A 17,346-nucleotide genomic window follows, 5' to 3' on the forward strand; every position below is an offset into this window, starting at 1 on the left:
TTTATGTGTTACATATTTGTTTTTTCATTTATTTTTTTGACATAAATAAGGCCGTTAGTTTTCTCGTTTGAATTGTTTTACATTGTCTTATCGGGGCCTTTTATAGCTGACTATGCTGTATGGGCTTTCCTCATTGTTGAAGGCCGTACGGTGACCTAATGCTGTTAATGTCTGTGTCATTTTGGTCTTTTGTGGATAGTTGTCTCATTTGCAATAATACCACATCTTCTTTTTTATAAGAATGCCAACTCCTCACACGTACAATTATTACTTCATTTTTTTTTTTTCACTCATCTAATTATTATGTCTATTTTAATTCAATATTGTATCCATATAAATGTATATGAACGCTTACATATATATAATTATTGCGATATCATATATAAGAGAGAGGCAAAGTGTACCAAAGGATAATCACACTAAAAAGGGTTGAAACAAACCAACAAAGCCGCAGCTGAATGAAAAACAACAAGATACACAACAGTCCACAAAACAAATGGTCCAAGAACACAATTAATTCGTAGTGCATTTCTTTTAGAACATAAATGAAAATTAAAAAAATCCCACCTGCGCTTTCTCAATGAAACTTTTACAGTGTGTTGTACTAATTTTGGGACAAATTATATCAAAATTATAGAAAACTTCATCGCGTCTAACTCAAAATATGGACAATTTTGTGTTTAGGGTGTCTTGAAATCTTTTGACAGCTTCCGAAGTGCTAATTTTTAACCTTTTTCAGCTGGACCAAATCACTACTTTCCTGTAAAATTCTGGACCCAAATTTTTTTACAGTGTAATTTCACCCCCCCCCCCCCCTACTTACAATGTGAGGCATTAAACAAGGAGAAATAAATTTGGAAGGGGTATAAAAATTATTGTAACCCACAAGTAACCCACTGTTATCACTAGGGACTAATAACGAAAATCAAGGGACGACAATTGTGGTCTCGGACGAAATCATTGAAATTTAAAATCTGAGCAACAAGAACCAATGCAACTGTGATGATGTATGGTTAACTGGAAGAGTAAGATAATCCTGCTCCGTCCATTAAGTTTTAAAAAGTCATGTATTAAACTCAAACTCTCGAACACGTTGTCTTGGAAGATTTTTATTCCAAGGGGGTCCTTAATAGTTGCTTTTTGATAATCCTATAAGGAGTTTATAATTTAACTCCTTGCGAACACTTTCATAAGGAACGAAAATTCCCATCTGCATCTTTTTGAAAAGATTGCAAATATTGTTTAAATTAAATAGGGTATCCCATTTCAAACCCTGCGTCTCGGAAAATCTCATTTTAGGGCACTAGACAATGATTAAATGTAGTAATTCGATAATAATACATGGATTTCTCGCGAAAACATCGTTAAGGCGAAATTTAAAGTTTGTCTTGGCTGATTGAAGAAATTTCACAATAAAAACTGAAACGCAAAAACGCAAAAACGCATAAAGATGTTTATTCAGGACAATAACTTATATAAAACAACAGCAGAAATACATATAATGTATCACCAATGGAGGTTGTAAAATACTGTAGGTGATACTTAAACGTAATGTTCTATTTATTTTTTTTGTCGTTAAGGGGACTGGAGGGTATTAATCCATTATTTTTTAAATATACATGTAGGATTTTGCTTGTTTTTCTATAGATGAACTTTTATCATATACTAAATAGAAAAATCAAATAAAAACATGGGGTTATCGTTCACTTAAGCTCACAATCTGCCCTCGAAAGAAGCAACCATTTTTGTTAAGGTACTTTTTTTAAGTTGAACTAATAGGAGAAATAGAGAGATATATATATCGAAATAAAAAAAGAACTAAATTACAGAAATCGATTTAATTTTACAACTGTTTAGTTGACGTAAAGCATATTTGAAAAATTCTATAGGTCACCAATGAGTTGAAAAAGACATTTTAATTCTAATGCCAAAACAAAATGTCATTATTGCACTAAAAGGAGACAATTTGGAGCTTTTACAGTGATATAAACATTTGAAAAATAAATCTGAGGCCAAAATCATTCGATTTTTTGGGTTGATTTTTGAGCCAATTCATAAAGTTATAACTAATAGTGTAATAAATAAAATTTGTAATGAAAACAAAAATGACAAAATTTTTGCTGAAATTACCCTCGAGCCTCCGAAAGAGCAAGTATTGCACAAAAAAAAGGAATCATCCTTTAACGGAAACAACTCTTGAAATCATCGGCTATTCGTCGATGACTAAAGGCTATTTATTTCTGAAATCTAAATTTTGTTTTGCTGTTCTGAGTGTTCAAGATGTTACATGCAGCTAAAATATTGGTAAAACATTTGAAAAAATACTGATCTGTATAAAATTTACACAAAAGTAAACGAATGAAAGCCACTGGAATGCAGTCCAGGACTCTGATAAATAAGCACATTTAAACAAGAGTGCACACACATTAATGTCTCGCCTACTTTACTCATCATTAATATTATGTTGATAGCCCTAAGTATAAAGATTTATTACAACTGCCACATAAACTTAACATTAACCAAGATAGCTAAACAAAGACCAAATGAATTATGAAAATGAGGTAAAGGTCAGACGAATCATACCAGGCAGACATGAACAGCTAACAATTCTTCGATACAACAAATATACTTGACCTATTACTTATAGTTTAAGAAAAACAGACCAAAACACAAAAACTTAACACTGTGCAATGAACCGTGAAATTGAGGTCATGGTCAAATAAAACCTGGGAGACTTATATATAGATCATAAGATATTTTCATGCACCAAATATAGTGACCTTTGGCATATAATATTAGATAAAAAGACCAAAACTCAAAAACTGAACTTTGACCACTGAACCATGAAAATGAGGTCAAGGTCAGATGATATCTTCCCGCTAGACATGTACACCTTACAATCATTCCATACAACAAATATTGTAGACTCATTGCATAAAGTATGAGAAAAACAGACCAAGACAGAAAAATTTAACTATAACCACTGAACCGTGAAAATGAGGTCAAGGTCAGATGACACCTGCCAGTTGGACATGTACACCTTACAGTCCTTCCATACACCGAATATACTAGCCCTGTTGCTTATAGTATCTGAGATGTGGACTTGACCACCAAAACTTATTCTAACCTTTGTTCACTGATCCACGAAATGAAGTCGAGGTCAAGTGAAAACTGTCTGACGGGCATGAGTACCTTGCAAGGTACGCACATACCAAATATAGTTATCCTATTACTTATAATAAGAGAGAATTCAACATTACAAAAATTCTGAACTTTTTTTTCAAGTGATCACTGAACCATGAAAATGAGGTCAAGGACATTGGACATGTGACTGACAGAAACTTCGTAACATGAGGCATCTATATACAGAGTATGAAGCATCCAATTCTTCCACCTTCTAAAATATTAAGCTTTTCAGAAGTTAACTTACGCCGCCGCCGCCGCCGGATCACTATTCATATGTCGAGCTTTCTGCAACAAAAGTTACAGGCTCGACTAAAATGACAGGTTATATGAACTGAGTGGCAATAAAAGCACAAGTCTAACACTTGCTTTTTAAAAAATTAAAATCTTTATTTAAAATGGTCATCTTTAAACAAACAAAAATTGAATATGAAAATTTACAATTCCAACAATAGATCGATATTAAACAGAAATGTTTCATTATCATTTTTCGGCTACAATTGGTATATGAACCATCCAAATGTCAAAATATCAACATAGAGTATTTACAAAGAATGTTTCTGTTATGTTGTGCAACTAAATCTCTACAGCAAATGGTAGTGACAACACTAGATGTTAATTAGGATCCAGCGAAAAGCCAGGCTTTTGTCCACGAAGGTAGCAAATTGTCGGTGTGACTATCGCTGACGGCTTTTGGTAACACACGATATGGTTGTTGGTCATGTTGTTATCACCAAGGGAAGGTCATCGTGCTCTTAATTTCCACACAAACTGATATAGCTCCAAAGGTTTAACAATGAACACCAATGGACACTCATGTCAATTGGAAGGCCACGCGGAATCAATATCGGAGATGTTAAAGACAAATGCATCGGTCATGCTGGGCTTTTGTTGCTTAATGTCTAAATGGACATGGCCTATAATTAAAAGATCCTTTTGCGGAATTTGTGGATTATTTGGTCAACTGTATACAGTCTACGAGCAATTGCATCCTGGGAAAAGCCTCATTAGATAAACCCCAATTTGTTTGTAATTTGTTGTCAGAAAGACCTGGCATATAGTCTTATATTTATTGAACTTACTTACTTACAATAAGGGATAAGCCAGCGAGTAAGTCAGCAAAGGGTTAGGGAAGTACCTTGGTATATAAAAAAGTCGAAATAAACAATTGCCGGCTGGCCAAGAGATTCTCCACGTGGGGTATGATGCCAGAGGTAGAAGTAGGCATTGCCTTAAAAAAGGCACAGATCACTTAGGCCCAAGACCCGTACGAGTTTGACAACAATGAATTAAAAGGGTAAGGTGGTACCTCTGTTTGCAACGAAGTCGAAATACACTTTAATAATTGCCGGCTGGCCAAACTAAAAGATTCTCCACGTAGGCCATTTTACCAGAGATAGAGGAGGGCATTGCCATACAAATTTCTTATAGCACTTATGCCCTAGACCCGTACGAGTTTGACAATAATGAATCAAAAGGGGGAGATGGTACCTCTGTTTACAACAAAGTCGAAATAAAGTATTGCCGGCTGGCCAAACTAAGAGGTTCTCCACGTAGGCCATTTTACCAGAAATAGATATGGTAATTGCCTTTAAAATGGCATATAACACTAATTCCAAAGACCTGTACGATTTTGCCTGCAAGGGGTTAAAAATAAAAGGTGTTACCTTTGTTTACAACGAAGTCGAAATAAACCTCTACCTCTGGTATAATGATCCACGTAGAGAATCCCGGAGTTTGGACTACCGGCTACAGTTATTTTGACTTTAATGTGAACAGAGGTACCACCTCCTAATTTTAGCTCTTTACTGACAAACTCGTACGGGTATATGCCATATAAGTGCTATAGGCTATTTTAAAGGCAATGACCACCTATACCTCTGGTAGCATGGCCCATGTGGTGAATCTCGTAGTTTGAACAGCCGGCAATATTTCATAACGACTTTGCGATATACTAGAATACCCTCCTTTCCTTTTGCTGGCATAAGTGCTATAAACCATTTTAAAGGCAAGGCCCACCTCTACCTCTGGTATCATGATAAACGTGGATCATCTTTTATTTTTGGCCATCCGGCAATAGTTTATTTCGACTTTGTTATATACCAGGGTACCCTCCTTACCCTTTGCTGACAAACTCGTACAGATCAATGGAATAAGAAGTATGGGCCATTTTAGATGAAATGTCCACCACTACCTTTGTTATAATGGCCTATGTGGAGAATTTCTTTGTTTGGCCAGCCGGCAATAATTCATTTCGACTTCGTTGTAAACATAGATACCACCTCCCCCTTTTAACACTTTGCTGAAGCACTGGTACGGGTCTACGGCATAAGTGGCCATTTTTGAGGCTATGGCCACTTCTACCTCTGGTATCATGGCCCATGTGGAGAATCTCTTCGTTTAGCCAGCCAGCAATAGTTTATTTCGACTTTGTGATATACTTAGGTACCCCCCTTACCCTTTGCTGATTAACTTACACGGGTCTGGGACATACGTGTTATGGCTATGTTAGAGGTAATGCCTACCTCATCCTCTGATATAATACCCCGCGTATAGAATCTCTTAGTTAGGCCAGTCGGCTTAATTTATATTTTCGTTGTAAAAAGAGGCATCGCATCCCCCCTTTAACCTTTTGCTGACAAACTCGTACAGGTCTAGGGCGTTAGTTTTATCAGCCATTTAAAAGGCAATGCACACATTTAACCTAGGATTAATGGCCAACTTGGAGAATCTCGTACTTAAGCAAACCGGCAATAATTTATTTCGACTTCTTTGTAAACAGAGGTTCCAACTCCCTTTTAAACCCTTTGATGATACCGCGTACTTCTCTAGGGAATAAGTGATTTAGGCCATTTTAGAGGCAATGACAACCTCTACCTCTGGTATCATGGCCCACGCGGAGAATCTCTTAGCCATCCAGCAATAGTTTAGTTCGACTTTATTATATACTAGGGTACCAACCTTACACTTTGCTGACTAACTCGTACGGGTCTATGTCATACGTGCTCATGGTCATTTTATAGAGGCAATCCCTTCCTCTACCTCTCATATTATGGCCCGCGTGGATAATTTCTTAGTTTAGCCAGCGGGCAACAGTTTATTTCAACTTCGTTATATACCGGGCTAATTCATCCCCCTTTTAACTCATTGTTGACAAACTCGTTCGGGTCTATAGCATAAGTGCTATGAGCCATTTTTAAGAGAATGACTACTCCAACATCTAGTATAAGGGCGCACCTAAAAATGTCTTAGTTTGGGCAGCCGTCACTATTTTTGGTGGACTGTGTGATATACTAGAGTATTCCCCTTACCCTCTTCTGACCAACTCGTACGGGTCGAGGACATAAGTGCCATGGCCCATGGACCATTTAAGAGGCACTGCCTACCTATACCTCTGGTATAATGGCCAACGTGGAGAATCTCTTAGTTTGAAGAGCTGGCAATAATGAGGTTTATTTTTACTTCGTGATATACCGGCGAAACTCATGCCCCTTTTAATTCGTTGCTGATAAACTCGTGTAGATCCAGGACATAAGTGCTATGAGCCATTTATAAGGGTTTGACTACCTCTTCTTCTGGTATAATGGCCTACCTGGAGTATGTCTTAGTTTAGCCAGCTTTCAATAGTTGTTTTTTAGACTTAGGGATATACAAGAGTATTCTCCTTGCCCTCTGTTGACCAACACCTACGGGTCTAGGATATTAGTGCTTCGAGCCATTTTAGAGGTAATGCGATATATTGTAAAAGACATGAAATTTCATGTACAAATCATTTATAATGTGAGTATGGTCTGTATTTAACTCCTAAAAGGACATGGTATTTTGAAGTTCAAAATGAAACCTGCCAAAAATATACACATTTTATATCGAACATAAAGCAAAATTATCGGACAAAAAGCAAAACGGACAAAAAGCAACGGACAAAAAGCAAAAGTTTCGGACAAAAAGCAAAATAATCGGACAAAAGGCAAAACGGACAAAAAGCAACGGACAAAAAGCAAAAGTTTCGGACAAAAAGCAAAATAATCGGACAAAAGGCAAAACGGACAAAAAGCAACGGACAAAAAGCAAAAGTTTCGGACAAAAAGCAAAATTATCGGACAAAAAGCAAAAGCGGACAAAAAGCGAATTGCGGACAAAAAGCACCGTATCATACGGCCGTTAGTTTTGTTGTTTGAATTGTTTGAAATTGTCATATCTGGGCCTTTTATAGGTGACTACACGGTTTGGGCTATGCTCATTGTTGAAGGCCGTACATTGACCTATAGTTGATAGTTTCTGTGTCATTTTGGTCTATTGTGGGTTGTTGTCTCATTGGCAATTATACCACATCTTTTTTTTTTATGCAAGCGCTAACACGGTGATTTCATCCCTTCGAGCCAAGATCCATCTTCAAACATACGGACATAAAGCAGTTAAAAGGTAGAACGTATAAAAATCAAATAAGGAACAAATGAGTACCGAACATAAAGTAAAAGGATCGGTTGAGCACAAACACATATAAATAGGTCATAAAAAGATCATTTTACCTCAACAAATTTAGAACTAGTACCAGATATAAGAGTATAAACAACAAGAAGTAATTGTAACAGGATGCTGTTACGAAGTCTCCCAAACAAAGCTCCCATAACTCGCAATTCATATGGTCCCATGTTCATTTGATTTGATTTTTTGTCCCATACAAGAATATATATGGCTTACTGGTGGGGATCTCCACCATTTACAAGTATTCAAACAGGAGGGGGTGGTGGTGACCCCCAGGGACTTTACCTACATTTCATTTTATTTGTTTTATTGTCCCCTACAAGAATATATATGGTTTAGGGGTGGGGATGTTGACCGTTTACAAGTTTTCAAACAAGAGGGGGTGGGATGACCCCCTCAGGACTTCCCTTTTATCTCATTTATTTGTTTTATTGTCCCCTACAAGAACATATATGGTTTAGGGGTGGGGATCTGGACCATTTACAAGATAATAGTACATTCTCAAATTGAACGGGGTGGGGGTGACCCCAAGGAACTTCCATTTAATTTCATTTGATTAGTTTTATTGTCTCTTACAAGAATATATATAGTTTAGGGGTGGGGATGTTGACCGTTTACAAGTTTTCAAACAAGAGGGGGTGGGGTGACCCCCTAGGGACTTTCCTTTTATTTCATTTCATTTGTTTTATTGTCCCCTACAAGAATATATATGGTTTAGGGGTGGGGATCTGGACCATTTACAAGATAATAGTACATTCTCAAATTGATTGGGGTGGGGGTGGCCCCCAGGAACTTCCATTTAATTTCATTTGATTAGTTTTATTGTCCCTTACAAGAATATATATAGTTTAGGGGTAGGGATGTTGACCGTTTATAAGTTTTCAAACAAGAGGGGGTGGGGTGACCCCCTAGGGACTTTCCTTTTATTTCATTTCATTTGTTTTATTGTCCCCTACAAGAAAATATATGGTTTAGGGGTGGGGATCAGGACCATTTACAAGATAATAGTACATTCTCAAATTGAACGGGGTGGGGAAGACCCCCAGGAACTTCAATTTAATTTCATTTGATTAGTTTTATTGTCCCCTACAAGAATATATATGGTTTAGGGGTGGGGATCTGGACCGTTTACAAGATAATAGCACATTCTAAAATTGAACGGGGTGGGGATGACCCCCGGGGAATTCCATTTAATTTCATTTGATTAGTTTTATCGTCCTATTCAAGAACATATATGGTTTAGGGGTGGGGATCTGGACCGTTTACAAGATAATAGTACATTCTCAAATTGAACGGGGTGGGGTGACCCCCAGGAACTTTTATTTAATTTGATTTGATTAGTTTTATTGTCCCATACAAGAATATATATAGTTTAGGGGTGGGGATCTGGACCGTTTACAAGTTAAAAGCATATTTTCGAATTGAAGGGGGTAGGGATGACCCCCCCAGGGACTCATGGGAATGATATTTCATATGATTTGTTTTATTGTCCTTTAATCATTTCTGAAGACTGCATGTATCTATCACTTACAGTTTTCAAGTTATATTCATTTGAAAATTTTAGAAAATAAAATCCCATAGGGTTTTATAGTAAACCCCTCCCTTCTTTCTGCCCCCCCCCCCCAAAAAAAAAATACCCCTTAATAGACCCCAATGCACAAATGAGCGATTGATGGCTCACCTAGACATATTAGTCTAACATTTTATGAAACCCTAAGTAAATCTGACAAGTAGTTTTGGAGAAATGCTGCGGACAAGTTCATTTTTAAAGTGGCGGAAGAAGAAGAGGAAGAAGAATAATAATAATTAATTAAAAAGGGGGAAGGATATTAAAAATCGAATAAGTAACGAATAGGTAACGATAGGGAATAGGGAATAAGTAACGAATAGGTAACGAATAGGGAATAGGGAATAGGTAACGAATAGGTAACGAATAGGGAATAGGGAATAGGTAACGAATAGGTAACGAATAGGGAATAGGGAATAGGTAACGAATAGGTAACGAATAGGGAATAGGGAATAGGTAACGAATAGGTAACGAATAGGGAATAGGGAATAGGTAACGAATAGGTAACGAATAGGGAATAGGAAATAGGTAACGAATAGGGAATAGGGAATAGGTAACCAACTTGACGTCCATCACGATATTAACATTTAATATAAATTCTTAACGTATTATCGACAATGAAGTTCTTTTGTTCATTGTTTATTTAAAACTTTGGCTGCTTATTAACTTTCGAAGTTTTTGCGACTTAGCTTACCAGTTGTGAACTTTGCATTTCTTAGTAGCAACATTTCAGCAGCGCCGCGCCTGCATACGGAGTATATATCTCCCAATTGATACGACATTCCCGTGCTAGTATTTCCTATCATGATGTTCTTGATTGCTGCTAACAAGGAAGCTATTAAACCAAGAGTTCCAAATGTGTTGGTTAGTCTTTAGTTTTCTATGTTGTGTCATCATATGTGTACTATTGTTTGTCTTTTTTCATTTTTACCCATGGTGTTGTCAGTTTATTTTCGATCTATGAGTTTGACTGCCCATCTGGTATCTTTGATAGACATTCAACACATTATCATTTTAATAGTACGTGTATAATTAGTAAGATGGTAGCGCAATGATTAATAGTATTTATTTAGTATTTTTAAAATTTGTTTAATTGAACTTTGTACACGTTACAGTTGTGTGTACTATATCTTCTTTTCACGTTTGTTCTTTTTCCATCACGATTTCCCCTCGCATTAGCACAGTGCGAATGCCGAATTGTTAACGAGGAGTCATGCATGGTTAGAGAGACTGCATACCGAAAAAAGCTATCAGGGGTGTACGGGAAGAAACTAATTCGATACCAGTACACTCTTAAGATTTTGATAATTTGAAAGTAAAAAGACTAACTAGTTGATACACGTGTTTAATAGCAAAAACTTATCCATTCAAGTTTATAAAACATATTCATCGTTGTTTTGTTACTAAAGGATTATATGACTTTAAGCATTTGTATTTTAGAGTGGTCAACATATCGAGTACTAACTCCCAATGGGCGATTGAACAATGCAGTGACGAAGTGAGGTCACAGTTTTTACAGCCAGATATTACAATGGATAAATTGAAAGGCCTGATACAACAATTCATAGAGTATGTAGAACAAATACCAGTCTATTTAATTATGCTTCGACTTAATTAATCAGGATGTTTAAATGTTTAAAAATACCAAACCGTTTAGAGAACGTATTCGTCGTAATTTCATCTTATTATGTATAGACGTTTGAATATGCCCTTTGTGATAGAGTATACAGTTGTTTTGCAGTTGTTTGTGACTAAGGATTTTTTGCAAATCCTATTAATATCATTCATGTAGGGTAAATTAAATGCGAAAGATACCAAACAGACATTCAAACTCATAAGTCGTACTGACAACGTCGTGTCTTAACAAGAAAAAAGAACATAGAGACGAACAACAGTATGCAAAGCAAAACAAAGAAAACTAAATACTGAGCCACAAGAAACCAACAAAAAATCGGGGTAGATCTGATGTTTTCATGAAGATACCAGGATTGAAATTTTGTATTTGTGCCAGGCGCGCGTTTCGTCTACAAAAGACTCATTAGTTACGCTCGAGTTCAAACAAGTAAAAAAGGCCAAATAAAGTACGAAGTTGAAGAGCATTGAGGACTAAAAATTCCTAAACGATTTGCCAATTACAGGTAAGATTAGTCCGAGATTAATCCGACGTCCAACGGCTGTTTTGCCAGACAAGCCGGGGCCGTGGGAAAAATTTCGAATGGAAGATTTCAACTTTGGAAGTCTTGGTTAAATAGCTTTTTTGTGAGTTTAAAGTCGCTACCAAGGAAATTATGATAGGTAGCGCAACCCCTTAAATATCAATTTAACCGGGATATATATACTTCATGTGCTGCTGGAGTGTTGTTACATAAATGGAAATTTAACAATTGTGAAGCCTGATAAAATCACCTCTTTGTTACACATTATTTAGTTTCAATGTTCTTGTTATCAAGTCCAAACTTAAATTACGAAAATACCGGACTCCAAGAAAAATTCAAAACAAGAAGTCAATTATCAAAAGTCCGTTATCAAAAGACTAGTGAAGAATTCTGAGATATTATTTTAAACACGAGTCTGGCATTTGATTGTATTTTAATTGGTTACAGCGCCGCACAAGTTGGCAAACATCAAGAGCAGGGATTTGCGAATACAGCTTATGGTATGTCTCATATTGGAATCACACTAATGACATTTATTCAGCAAAGACAGATGAACAACGACACGAGGGATGACATCATTATTAATGCCGTAAGTGTTACAAGCTTTCTGTTTGAATACGAAAGAATAAGTAAATAACACTTTAAACACAGTAAAAGGGAACACCTAAGTAATGAGTGGACATACTTCAGTATGATAAAAAGTAAAATAACAGAAATATCGAACACCGAGGATAATTCAAAACGGAAAGTTCCTAATCAAATGGCAAAAACAAAAGCCCAAACACATCAAACGAATGAACTACAACGGTTATATTCTTGACTTGGAACAGGCATTTTATGATGTGGAAAAAAGTAAAATCACAAAAAAACTGAACTACTAGGGAAATTCAAAACGGAATGTCCCTAATCAAATGGCAAAATCAAATCCCATACACATCAAACGAACTGTTATTTTTTTAAGAAGAAATTGGTAGATTTAACTTTGATTTTATACCTAGCTTCACCTCTCATTTTGGTGTGTTTCGTGTTGCTAAGTCTTTAGTTTTCTATGTTGTGTTTTGTGTACTTTTATTTGTTTGTTTGTCTTTTTCTTTTTTAGCCATGGCGTTTTCAGATTATTTTGTATCTATGAATTTGAAATGTCCCTCTGGTTTCTTTCGCCCCTCTTTTGTATGACTGTTGCATAAAATTTCATTAAATTGACAACAGACAGACAAAATAGGTAAAAATGTCGATAATAGAGGAACAGGGTGTCAACATTGTTATAATATAATCTTAATCTTAATCTTAAAACAAACAAAAAATGTGTCAACGAAAATCAAGAAACACATGGAAATGAAACATATTTCAATTTCAACATGAGCATATTGCACATCAAACTAAATTGATATTTTTTATATAAAAAAAGTTTGCATTGATTTCTTTGCAGCATGGTATGATATACTAGTAACTAACGATACTAATTGTTTGTTCTTTCATGTTATTATGAATGTGTGATTCACATAATCTATGGGTTACCAAAACTTGTAAAATTTGTTATTCTGAGGTTATCCGTTCGGTGCACATTTGTTTCTCGTCATGTTTTGTTTTTACTTTAATGTCATGTTTGTTTACTGCTCGTCCATGTTTGATAAAGATTGATATCTGGTATTTGTTTTCGAGCGCCACCGACAAAATAGCAATTGCTGGAAATTCGAATTAGTCTCAAAGAAATATGTTTTATCTTTTATATCCTCTGATTTGTGTATACGAACGATGATAGTGAACTAAGCGTTTTGTACATTTCATCCTTTAACCCTTAATATGAAATTAAGGAGATGAGGTATAATTGACAATGAGACAAAGTTCAATAAGAGACCAAGTGACATGGATGTAAGCAACGATAGGTCTTAAACTATAATCCACAGACCATATCCAAACCGTGTAAAGTAAGCTCAAAAGATTAAAAAAAAACGGACTGCCCTTTGCTTAAATATTATCTGCTGATCACTGAATATTTCATTAGTGTCTTTTGAACGACTGGGATGTAATTTGCACGCCATCGCATGCATCCCTATTCACTGGCCAAAAGTCTCTTTATTTTGATATGTTCTACTTTATGAAAATAAAACTACTTTTTGTAGTGTTGTCCAGGATTCGTACAAACTGATATGTCATCTCACAAAGGACCCAAAACAATACAAGAAGGTAAATATTCTTAATTACCGTGACATTCATATTTGTATTCAAATTTTCTGTGGAGATTCTGCTTGAAAATTTACATTTTTAATCATGAAATGCGACCAGTTTTCAGGGCACAACCACATCAACGTAAGCTAGAAATACGTATTAGATTCGGGTCAGATGAGCTTTTCTCATCATTGGATGTCGGTTGTCGACCGTGTAAATCGTAAAATCTTCTCTCCTGAAACAACTGTACCAATTAGAACCAAAAATCGCCACAATCATAGTTTTGGTATCTAGCTTAAAAAGCATGTCCGACGACCTCGGATGCCAACATCCGTGATCAACATGGCTGAAAGAGTTGAACCAATTTTATTCCAAATTGACTTGGCCATTAATTGCGTTAACATTTTATGGTAGATGTGCCACACATACTCTCAGATTTAAGGCATTCATAACACCAGAGTGCTATTTAAGTAGATCATCGCGCGTATTAATTGAAAATTCATTAAAGTTAATACATGTACATTTAGGATATACATAATAAAAATGAAGTTAGGCTTAGATCAAGCTAAAATAGACAATTATAATAAATTGACGGATGCCACATGTGGAGCAGGATCTACTTACCCTTTCGGAGCACCTGATATCATCCCCAGTTTTACGTGGGGTTCTCATTGCTTAGTCTTTAGTTTTCTATGTTGTGTCATGTGTACTTTTATTTATCTGTTTGTCTTTTTTTTTCATTTTTAGCCATGGCGTTGTCAGTTTATGATCTATTAGTTTGACTGTCCCTCTGAACATTTCGCCCCTCTTAAATAATGGTTGAAGTTATTATGTGTTTTAATTAAATTTATGTCATAAACCAACTTATTAATTGGATATTATATTTGCTTTAACCGTTTCTTGTTGACCCCATCGATATTTAATGATTTGCTCACTTTACTTACACTAGAGAAGAGCAATGTCTAATTTTCACAAAAGTTACAAAAAAAAAAAACTTTTCCAAACTTAGTTATTTTTTCCAAAAGAAATGGTTAATAAAGAAACCCCTAAAAATAAATTCAAATAAGTAGTAAATTCGTCTTTTTTAACATTCCAATGCCTTTCATGGTATAATACCAAATAGTGTTACATTAAAGACCAATAACTAATAACTAAGTCAGGCGAGAGATATCAAAGGGACATTCAAACTCACAAGTCGAATTTAACGAACGAAAACGGTATGGCAATTGGATAGATCAACAGATAAACAACAGTACACAAAACACAACACGGAAAACAAAAGACCGAGAAACTCGAATCCCACTTAAAACCGGGGATGATCTGAGGTTCTCTGCTAGGGTAAAAAGAATCTGCCCCACATATGGCACCCGTCGGGTTGTTCATGCAAGTACAGACCCGGTGATAAGTCTTATTCGGTAGGTCACATTTAGGGAAAAGGAATAATTGTTGAAAAAAATTAACTGAAAATAGAATGGATATTTTGTCTATTATCTTGACAAATGTTAAAATCTTCATCTGTCTGTTGCCTTCTGTCATCAGTTGACTCATTATAAGAGTTATTGCACTTATATGATAATTTTAACCTTGATTTGCATGATTATGACAAAATCGACAAATACGTCATCAGGACCGAAAATGTTAGTTAATTCGGAATAAAATTAATCATTGCCTTTAAATGATAACCTCCCCCCCCCCCCCAAAAAAAAACCAAATAAAATAAAACAATATGGCTCTGGTTGAAGATGCTTTAGAGTCTCTAGTTTTATAATACAGCGTTTATTGTTCAAAATATAGCAATGATTATATAGATTGCATGAAGAAACATATTTTTCTTAATCTATCATTGATTAGTTTGGAAATTGTAATAATAGATCTGTTGAAAAAATTGTTATGTTTTAGGTGCTGTTACGCCAATATATTTAGCATTACTTCCAGCTGGAACAACAAGTCCAAAAGGAAATTTCTTGGCTGATTGTACAATCAAAAACTGGGGATGAGGTTGAAAGAAAACGATATGAAAAACTAGATCTTCTCAATCTTTTCAGCATTACGTCATTGAAGATCAAGCAGACTGAAAATTGAAGACAAAGTTTATCGTGATGGCATTATAATCCGTTAATAAATCAAATTATTTAACAAAAATCGCACATTTCAAATTCAAAACATCAACTATGATAAGGAAAACTCTGAAACACAGCCTACTCACCATTTTTCTTCTACAAATGCCTGTATAAAGATAGGAAAATAACAGTTGTTTTCTATTCGTTCCGTTAGTTGATAAAGTCCAATGTTTTATTTTGTCAGTTTTTATGAACTTCAAATATTTATGGATTATCTTTGAGTTCGATATTTTTGCTATTTTTTTTTCATAAAAAAATATGTATTAAACACATTTAACAACATAATATTAACATTTACACTATTCACTACTTGATTCACAAAAGCGATTTAATAATACATTTTTTGAAAATTTTTGTTTTTCAAGAATTATATCAAATTTTCCCTCGATTTCAGCAGTACAGAAACAGTCACAACATCATATATCAAAATACACTGTTTTATATTGTTTTCGATGTGCAATTTCGTTGAACACTTTTTTCTATTTCATTATAACATTCAACATATACAGGATTCATAATGACTTTACTGAGTTATTTGTAAAATAAACTTATATTTTGATATTAAATTACTATGATATTCCCGTCGAAGTACAAATCATTTGTTTAAACTTAAATATTAAGAGCCAACAGCTGCTATAGGACCAGATTACACCCAATTGCTAGCGAAGTTTAGGTTCAGTCAATAACGACTGAAAAGTATTAACTTCTAAAGAGAAGAAATTCGATCACACTTACCCGACATCAATAAGCATCATAACATTATGGCTGTCTACAACACAAACTCTGGCTAGAAATAACTTTTTGTCACTTGACTAAGATATTTTAATTCCAAAATACTCATAACAGATTTAACCCAACATATGTAAGATAAGAAGGTTAAAATACTTATATGTACCAATCAATGATAGCCAAAGATGATGATTATTAAAGAAGATCTTCAGATATACTGTAAAACTGTTTACTCACGTAGTGGTAGTAACCATATGTGGAGTCTTAAAAACTCTAAAAAACTTCTGGATAATTTTAAATCTCGGACTTTTTCTGACATTAGTTCTATCAAAACTTTTGATTTTTCAACCTTGTATACTACCATTCCCCATGTGAATTTGAAAAACCGTCTAAAAGAAATAACCCACAATGCTTTTCATCATAAAAATGGTAGCATACGCTATAAATTTATCACTTTGGGATACCATAAGGCATATTTTGTTAATAAGGAACAAAAGGGTGAAACATACTGCACAGAGGAACAAGTGATCAGTATGCTGGAGTTTCTTATTGACAACATATTTGTTGAATTTGGAGGTAGACTTTTTCAGCAAATTGTCGGCATTTCTATGGGAACGAACTATGCGCCTCTCCTTGCCGATCTCTTCTTATTTTCATATGAATCGGAGTTCCTTCAGACACTTGTCAAAAACAAGAAGATCAAAGAAGCCAGGTTATTTAATTTCACTTTCAGATATATTGATGATGTTCTTTCCATTAACAATCCGAACTTTTCTGATTGGGTTCCATTAATATACCCACCAGAACTAGAAATTAAAGAGATAACAGACACGGCTTCCTCCGCCTCATTTTTAGACTTATACCTCGAATTTGACATACACAGTCATCCCAGTACCAGAATCTATGACAAACGAGACGATTTTAATTTTGAAATTAT

The 17,346-nt window shown here is 35.1% G+C and overlaps 1 protein-coding gene across 1 annotated transcript in view; it reads left to right on the forward strand.

Moving 5' to 3' along the window:
- The window catches only part of LOC143045943 (carbonyl reductase [NADPH] 1-like), a 38,056-nt gene extending 22,401 nt beyond the window's left edge, over nucleotides 1-15,655 (forward strand). The window contains exons 6-9 of the mRNA XM_076218798.1: nucleotides 10,676-10,804; nucleotides 11,839-11,980; nucleotides 13,515-13,578; nucleotides 15,460-15,655. Of these exons, the coding sequence (XP_076074913.1) occupies nucleotides 10,676-10,804; nucleotides 11,839-11,980; nucleotides 13,515-13,578; nucleotides 15,460-15,557 (433 nt within the window). The 3' untranslated portion in view covers nucleotides 15,558-15,655. The remainder of the gene's footprint in view (nucleotides 1-10,675; nucleotides 10,805-11,838; nucleotides 11,981-13,514; nucleotides 13,579-15,459) is intronic.
- The last annotated feature ends 1,691 nt before the right edge of the window (nucleotides 15,656-17,346 follow it).

This window comes from Mytilus galloprovincialis, chromosome 1 (genome assembly GCF_965363235.1).
Source record: "Mytilus galloprovincialis chromosome 1, xbMytGall1.hap1.1, whole genome shotgun sequence".
NCBI classification, from domain to species: domain Eukaryota; kingdom Metazoa; phylum Mollusca; class Bivalvia; order Mytilida; family Mytilidae; genus Mytilus; species Mytilus galloprovincialis.